At 63.7% G+C, this 7,207-nt stretch overlaps 2 protein-coding genes across 6 annotated transcripts in view; one reads left to right on the forward strand and one right to left on the reverse strand.

The window, feature by feature from the left end:
* The window catches only part of MCM7 (minichromosome maintenance complex component 7), a 37,767-nt gene extending 36,568 nt beyond the window's left edge, over positions 1 to 1,199 (reverse strand). Inside the window, exons 1-4 of the mRNA XM_042461855.1 lie at positions 1,105 to 1,199; positions 522 to 686; positions 310 to 441; positions 46 to 160 (exon numbers count right to left, since the gene is read on the reverse strand). Of these exons, the coding sequence (XP_042317789.1) occupies positions 46 to 160; positions 310 to 441; positions 522 to 637 (363 nt within the window). The 5' untranslated portion in view covers positions 638 to 686; positions 1,105 to 1,199. The remainder of the gene's footprint in view (positions 1 to 45; positions 161 to 309; positions 442 to 521; positions 687 to 1,104) is intronic.
* A 253-nt stretch (positions 1,200 to 1,452) lies between these two features.
* On the forward strand, positions 1,453 to 6,295 carry AP4M1 (adaptor related protein complex 4 subunit mu 1). 5 transcript variants are annotated; one of them, XM_042461856.1, is made up of 15 exons: positions 1,453 to 1,581; positions 1,669 to 1,808; positions 1,892 to 1,998; positions 2,096 to 2,192; positions 2,374 to 2,999; positions 3,238 to 3,318; positions 3,485 to 3,547; positions 3,692 to 3,758; positions 4,550 to 4,603; positions 4,697 to 4,803; positions 4,889 to 4,980; positions 5,086 to 5,130; positions 5,227 to 5,277; positions 5,390 to 5,507; positions 5,603 to 6,295. In XM_042461856.1, the coding sequence occupies exons 1-15, from the start codon at positions 1,487 to 1,489 to the stop codon at positions 5,801 to 5,803; spliced, it is 1,944 nt and encodes a 647-aa protein (XP_042317790.1). In that variant the 5' UTR covers positions 1,453 to 1,486; the 3' UTR covers positions 5,804 to 6,295. The 5 variants fall into 5 exon arrangements, 4 of the variants coding, with proteins under 4 accessions (XP_042317790.1, XP_042317792.1, XP_042317791.1 ...); XM_042461858.1 differs by having other exon boundaries at positions 2,374 to 2,484; XM_042461857.1 differs by having other exon boundaries at positions 1,669 to 1,998; positions 2,374 to 2,484.
* Positions 6,296 to 7,207: the final 912 nt, after the last annotated feature.

Below are 7,207 nucleotides of genomic sequence, written 5' to 3' on the forward strand. Positions count from 1 at the left end.
GCACTGGTCGCAGGAGTAGGTGGCCACCACCATCCGGGGCTTGACCTCCGAGACGCGGGTGACGATGCCCCGGACGGCCACCAGCTTCCCGATGGAGTCGGCCTTCACCTCCCGGATCACGCGGGGCTTCGTGGCCGAGGGGGCCTTGAAGTAGACCTCGCTGCCGGTGGGAGGAAGGGAGGGAGAAAGGGGTTAGGTGGAGGGAGGGGGTGCTGGCGGCTGGCCTTGGCCAGAGGGTCCTCCCGGGGCCCCATCCCAGCCTTAAAGCTGGAGGGGACCCGGGGCCTCCCTCCTCTGGCCCCGACTCACAATCTCCGCATGAGCTCCGGGGGGGAACTGGTTCTGGGGGTCCCTCCCGCTGCCGCTGCCTCCTCCTCCACTGCGTCCCTCCAGCAGCAGCCGGTGCTCCAGGTAGACGTCCAGCGCGTCCTTGTGGGCGACCTGCGGGAGGAAGGAGGGTCAGAGCCGCCCGGAGACCCCTCCAGGGCCCCCGCCCCTCCCCTCCCAGGCCCAGGCCTTACCTCTCCGCTCCGGAAGGCCGGCAGGAGCTCGGAGGCGGCCTGGGCGAAGAGGCGCTGGTAGCGCAGGGTGTTCTCGGCGGCGGCCTCTGCCAGCGCAGGGTCCTCCTCGGCCACATGGTCCAGGTCCACCCGCAGCGCCTGGGACTCCCGCTGCGCCAGCGAGGCCTGAGGGAGGGAGGGAGGAAGGAGGGAAGGGCCTGGGTCAGGCCTCCAGGGATCGGAAGGAGGCAAGCCCAGACCGGGCGCTATAGCTGCTGATGCCTCGTGACTGGAGCCATTAGCCGCTGCTCATCGTTCACGGCAGCAGTTAGCCTGCAATGAGCTCCTCCCGGGCCGCTGGGGCTCCGTGGCAGGAAGGCAAGCGGCCGGACGGAGGAGGCGGCGGCGGAGCACCGCAAACTACTCCTTGGCGAGGCTTCCAGACGCCAGCGCCCCGAAGGCGAAGAAGGGCCCTCCCCAAACGGCCCTATTCCGAGGCTGCTCCGGAGGCTGCTCTCTCCGCCCCGCGGCCAGGGCGCCTTGCCAGGCCTGAAGGCGCGGAGCAGCAGGCGCAGAGGCGGGGCTGGGGAGGGCCCGCTCTCACCAGCTGCCAGCGGTAGGGGAAGCGCTTCCCGGCCGAGGCCTCGCCCTGCTCCTCCTCCTCCTCCTCCGTGAAGAACCCCTCCAGGAACGCCTTGGCCTTCTCTGCGGGGGAAGGACGGGAGAAGAAGGTCAGCCCCGCTGCCGCCGCCGCCGCCATCCAGCCCTCCTCCCCTATCGCCTGCCTTCCTTCCTCACCGATCTCTGCGCCGTATTCCTTGCCGCCGCCCTTGGCCGCCATTTTCCCCTCCTTCTTCTTCGCTCCTTTTCCCGCGCAAAAATGTGTGCGGGAGGCGCGGCCACCGCTCCACGTGACCACGATCCTCGCAGGCCCCGCCACTTGAATCCCTCCCTCTCGGGGCTCCATCGGAGCGTCTCCTCTGGGCATGGGCAGAGTGCTGCTGCTGCTGCTGGGCGCCGGCCATGTTCGCGCAGGTCTTCGTGCTCTCCTGGCGGGGCGAGCGCCTCCTCCACAAGGACTGTATCCTCCTCCGAGGGAAGGGAGGGAGGGAGAGAGGGAAGGGGCCAGGGTCCCCTGCTCCAGCAGCAGCCTTCCTTAACGGCCCAGTCCGAGGCGGCGGCGGCGCCTGCCAGGAGGAGGAGCAGGAGGACGGGGCCCCGTCGCGGTTGTCGGGTCCGGCGCTGGAGGAGGCCTTCTTCCGCGGAGTGGCGGTGCTGGCCCCCGACCAGGCCCCGGTCTTCTTCGCGGTGAGCCAGGCGGAAGCGGAAGCGGGGTCCCTGGCTCCGGCCCCGGCGGTCACTCTCTCTCTGTTTCCGTCTCTGTCTCTCAGGGTGGCGCCGGGGTCCACTTCACTCACGTCCGTCACGCGGGGCTCTTCTTCGCGGGCGCCCTCCGGCCGGGAGCCTCGCCCTTCGCCGCAGTGGAGTTCCTCAACAGGTCAGCCCCGGAGGGAGAGAAGGAAGGGGGCGAGCAGCTCTTCCTCCCTCCCTCCGGCCACTGACCCTGCCTCTCCCTCCCCCTCCCCCCCCCCCAGGCTGGCCGCGCTGACCAGGGACTCCTGCGGATCTCTCGAGCAGAAGGCCCTCGCCCTCAACGCCCCCCTCCTCCACGAGCTCCTGGACGAGATGATGGTCAGTCCCCACCCAGGGGCCCCGAGACCCTTCCCAGCACACGCCCCGCTGGTGGGCAGGGCTCCCGGGCCCCTCTGCAGAGGCCTCTGCCAGCAGCGGTCCTTGCTGCCCCAGCCCCAGCCAGAGGCTGCCCACTCTCGTGAGCAGCGCCCTTGCCCAGCTGCCTCCCTCTCCCCTCCAGGACTACGGCTACGTCCAGACGATGGCCCCAGAGCTGCTGAGGAACTTTGTCCAGATGGAGCCGGTCCTGGGCCAGCGCTTCAGCCTCCTCGACCTCAGCACCGTGGGCCTGGTGAGCAGGGCCCTGGGGACGCTTCCTGCGGCCCCCTCCTGGCCTTGCCTCCAGGGCTAGGGCCACCTTCCGGGGGGGGGGGGGGGGGGGAGGGGTTTAGGGCGAAGCCTCTTTGGGGGCAGGCATCCCCCCCCAAAGCAAGGGCTGTGCTTGGAGCTGTGTCTGCCACCCGGGAGGAAAGCGCAGGAGGGGCATCGGTGGCGGCATCCCCTCCAGCCCCCGGGGCATTCCTTGCTGGAGAGGTGGGCTTGCCTTCACAAGAGGAGGGACCAGAGGATGGGGAGGAAGGACCCTCTGGAGGGGAAAGGCCTGGACTCAGCCGTAAGTGGCGCCCAGCGGGGGCTGCGCAGAAGGGGGAGCGGACACTCGTCAAATGCTTTCAAGGCTGGCGTCTGGAGCTTTCTGTGGGTTCTCTGGACTGTGGCCGCATTTGGGAAGAGTTTTTTGCTGACCCTTCAGCTGCGCCTGCGGCTGGCATCTTCCGAAGGGAAAACCCACAATCAGCTTTGCTGGAGGTTTGTCCACAGAGGAGTCTGGCCCCATTCATCTGGGAGACGGCAGCCGACACTGGCTTTTGCGTTCTCCCAGGCCCTGCTGAGGCGGCGGGCTGCCTTCCCCTCCGTGGGCAAAGGAAACAGGCTGGCTGCCACTCTGGTCCCGGGGGCAATTAGGAAGGGGCCATTTTGCACCCGCTTCCGCACCAGTCCGTTGCTCGCCCCAGTTCCTAATGCTCTTTCTTTTGTGGGGCTGCAGTTTGGAGCAGACACGCAGCAAAGCAAGGTGGCCCCCAGTTCTGCAGCCGCCCGCCCATCTCTGTCCCTGAGAGGGGAACAGGTGAGGAACCGGTCCTTTGCTTCTGCTGCCTAGCTTGGTCCTTCTGGAGCTATCAGCCCCACGCGGCCTTCAGAGGGTGGCACCTGGGGCTTGGCCCATGCGCTCATACGGCACTGTGCCAATGGCCCCCTCCCCATTTACCCCCTCTGCCTCGCTCTTTCCACAGGGGTCACGGCCAGAGATTTTCCTGGACGTCGTGGAGCGTCTCACGGTGATCATTGCAGCAAACGTGAGTTGGTCAGGGCGGATTTGGGGGAAAGGGAAGCCATCTTGTGCACCCTCCCCTTGCTGCCCTCCCTCCCTCCTTGGGCCAGTTGGGGTCTGCCCAAAGGGGATGAGCAGCACCAGGGGCTACTGGCTTTTCCCTCCCCAGGGGACCCCCATGAAGGCCGACATTCAGGGGGAAATCCGGCTCAAGAGTTTCTTTCCCGGCTGCTCTGGTGAGTAAGCAGGTAACAGGTATGTGCCGCTTTAGGGGAACAGACCCGTTCTTCACCTGGAAGTGCCTCTTTTCCTGGTTCAGGTCCAGGGGGGGTCATCATTTTTGCCCAAAATGCCAGGAAGTGGCTGCCTCTCAGGCTCTTTGGAAGGCCTGCTGGTCTCTCTGGAAATTTGCCCACCAGAAAGAAAGAGCAGCTGAGGACCCCCATTCTCCTTAGTGGAAGGGGGCATTGCTTCAAGGCACCCCCTCCCCAAGAGTAATGCAAGGGACACAGGTCTGGAACCCAGCTCCCATTGCCACCACTAAAGCAGGGGGTGGGGGGCAGCCCTGGCCAGAGCTGGCGGCAGTAGCATCAGCATCAGCAGGAAGGCCTGCCAGCCAAAGCCAGAGGAGCATCTTTGCAGACATTTGCCCCAGCCAGAGGTGTGTGTGCAAGCCAAAAAGGCCAGGGCAGTTCTAGGCTGCGTTAGCAGGAGGTCCAGGCCAAGGAAAGAAGCGGTGCCAGCCTGCTCTGCTTTTTGCAAGGAGACATCTCTCTCCAAAAAAAATTGGGAGGGTTTACGTAGCTGCTGGCATTGTCCACCTGTGGAACAGACTCCCTCAAAAGAGTTCTTTGGTTAGAGGTTGGATGGGCATCTTCCAGGAGCGCTTTAGCTATGGGGCCTTGCATTGGGAGGGGCTGGCCGATGGGGTCCTTTTCGGTTTTGTTTATGGGGGACATGGGCGGTTCCTCCCACTGGACCCAAACGTCTGCATTCTGATGGGGCCATGCCTTTCCTTCCCTTCCAGAGATGCGGGTGGGCCTCACGGAGGAGTTCTGCGTGGGCAAGATGGAGCTTCGGGGTAAGTGTGCAGCCCCCTCCCCAGCCAAGCTCCTCCAGGACCCCTTCTCTCCTTTCCTCCTTGAACCTGCGTCCCCCTTGCTCTCGTCCCCAGGCTATGGCATGGCCATCCACGTGGATGAGTGCTCCTTCCACAGCTCTGTGAAGCTGGATGAGTTTGAGCGCAGCCGCATCCTGCGTGTCAATCTGAGTCAAGGGGAGGTAAAGGGGGAGAAGGGACTGAGGTGCAATGGGGTTGGGAGGCATTGTCCAGGAGGATCCCTGACCCCTTCCTCCTTCGGACCAGGTGACCCTGATGCAGTACCAGCTGGCCAATGGCAGCCCCATGACTCTGCCTTTCCACCTCTTCCCCACGGTCAGCCATGAGCCTGGCAGCCGGTGAGTAGCTCCCATGGGACCTTTGATAGCTGCTGCTGCTGCAGCTGGGGAGGTGGGCAAGCCAGGGGGTCCCTGCCACTTCTGCCTGTGTTTTCTCCATTCCAGGGTGCAAGTCTACCTCAAGCTCCGCTGCCATCTTCCCCCCAAGAGGTAAACTGTCTTCAGTTGCAGTTGTCAGGAGTGAGGGGCCGTAAGCACGTCCCCCACAGCTGCTCCTCCTCACTGCCCTCCCCCTCTCATCCTCAGCCATGCCGTGAACGTCCGTGTCCACCTCCCCGTCCCCAAAGCTGTGCTCAGGTGAGTCAGGCTCCCCGCCCAAGGCAGCTTCCTCCATCTCGTAATGTGGCATGTGCCACACAGCCAAGGCGGGCGCACCTTTTCCTTGACTGCTCCACTTCTTCCTTGCCAGCCTCTCCCAGGAACTGAGCAGCCCTGAGCAGACGGCCACCTTGCAGGCCACCACCAAGTCCATTGAGTGGGTCGTGCCCCGCATCCAAGGGGGCTCCCAGCTTTCTGCCCTCTTTAAGGTGAGTGGTGAAGAGGAGCCCAAGGGAGGCCTGGCTGGGGGGGGCCCTATGCCACGCCATTCTCCCTCCTCCAAACTTGCCTTGCTTTTCTGCAGCTGGAGGTGCCAGGGCTGAGCCGGGCAGGGCTGCTGGAGCTGGGCCCCATCAACGTCTCCTTCGAGGTGCCGTCCTACACCAGTTCAGGGCTGCAGATCCGCTTCCTCCGCTTCGTGGGGCCCCAGCCCAGCTTGCTCCATCGCTGGGTGCGCTATGTGACCCACAGCGAGTCCTACGTCATCCGCCTCAATGCGGGGTAGAGCCTCTGCCTTGGCCAGGCTGCCCTCCTCCCTCCCAGGACAGAGAGGGACAACCTGGAGGCAGTCTCTTTGCACAACCAACTTTATTCCTGAACAGACATGAACAGCCAGAACGGCTGCCCAGAACTCAACAAACCGTTCAACAGCAAACAGCCTCGCTTGCTCGCCTGCCTTCCAAGGGAGGGGTCCTGGGAGAAAGCCCAAACACCAAACTAGGGCCCCCCAACCTGGCCCTAAGGAACGAGGTGGACACTGATGCTGTGCCCTCAGAGGAGGAGGGTCACAGTCTGGGATGGTGTTGCTCCACGGCAGGCAGACGGGACGCGGCACAAACTCTTTCAGGAATGACAGGCAGAACCACAGCCTCAGGCCTCCTGGAGAGGGAGAGAAAGTGGGGGCATGGGGGCTGTGGACGGATTCATGCCACTCTTCCCACGAGGCTTGTATCCTACTAACCCTGGGGCCTGAACAGAGTCTTGCAGTGCAGAACCAGCCTACTTTCCTTTCTCCTTTGTTTTTGGGGTGGGGGAGCTGATGAGATGACCATCCCGGTTGTCATCACCAAGTTGGTGGCATGAGGAGCAGCCCTAGAGCCCCGGCTGCTGGGGTGGGCTTTGGCTGGATCCAGCCAGGGGCAGTCAAGAGGGAAGCAGAGGGTGAGCCAGGCCCACACCTTCCCTTGCCATCCCTGTTTACTTCCCATCAGGACTCCTGCTGAAGCGAAGGGGGTTCAGACGGAGGGTCCGCAGACACTGGGCCTTCCCACGGCCCCCATTACCTGCCCAGAGACAGCCTCGTCCTCCTCACTGTTTTCTGGCTCCTCAATCACTGCCTCTCCAGCTGCCATCAGCTGTAGCCTGTGGGGCAAACACCAGGGTTGAAGGGGGGGGGGTAGGACTCAGTTTCTTCCACACAGAAGAGAGAGAGAGGATGTTCTCAGGCAACAGTTTAATAGGTGTGTCCCCCCCGCCAGCCGCTGACCACAGAAGGCCAGTGGCCCATCTCACTCCCAGCCCAAGAGCTCCCAGGATTCAGGGCTGCCCAAAGTCACCCAAGAACCTTCTTGGCAGCGCAGCCTGGCCCAAGGAGCTTCCTTTCGGATGCCGCCTCCGGACACATGAGGGGAACACCGAGGATATACCTGATGGCCAGTGCTAGGACAACTATTAAAGGGGGAGACGCCAGGGGTCCTCCAATCTAAAGCATTCACTGCTTCTCACTCGCCTCTGATCAGAACTGGAAAGGGCCCCAAAGGCCACCCTGTCCTACTCCCCCCCCCCCCCCCCCTTCAATTCAGGATCTCCCATCTAGAGCATCCTCAGCAGGCAGTCCAGATTGTTTCTGAAGACGTCCAGAGACCTCTCTGGACAATTGGGTCCTTGGGGAATCAAGGCTGCCTGCTCT

This window comes from Sceloporus undulatus, chromosome 4, assembly GCF_019175285.1.
Source record: "Sceloporus undulatus isolate JIND9_A2432 ecotype Alabama chromosome 4, SceUnd_v1.1, whole genome shotgun sequence".
Classification (NCBI taxonomy): Eukaryota; Metazoa; Chordata; class Lepidosauria; order Squamata; family Phrynosomatidae; genus Sceloporus; species Sceloporus undulatus.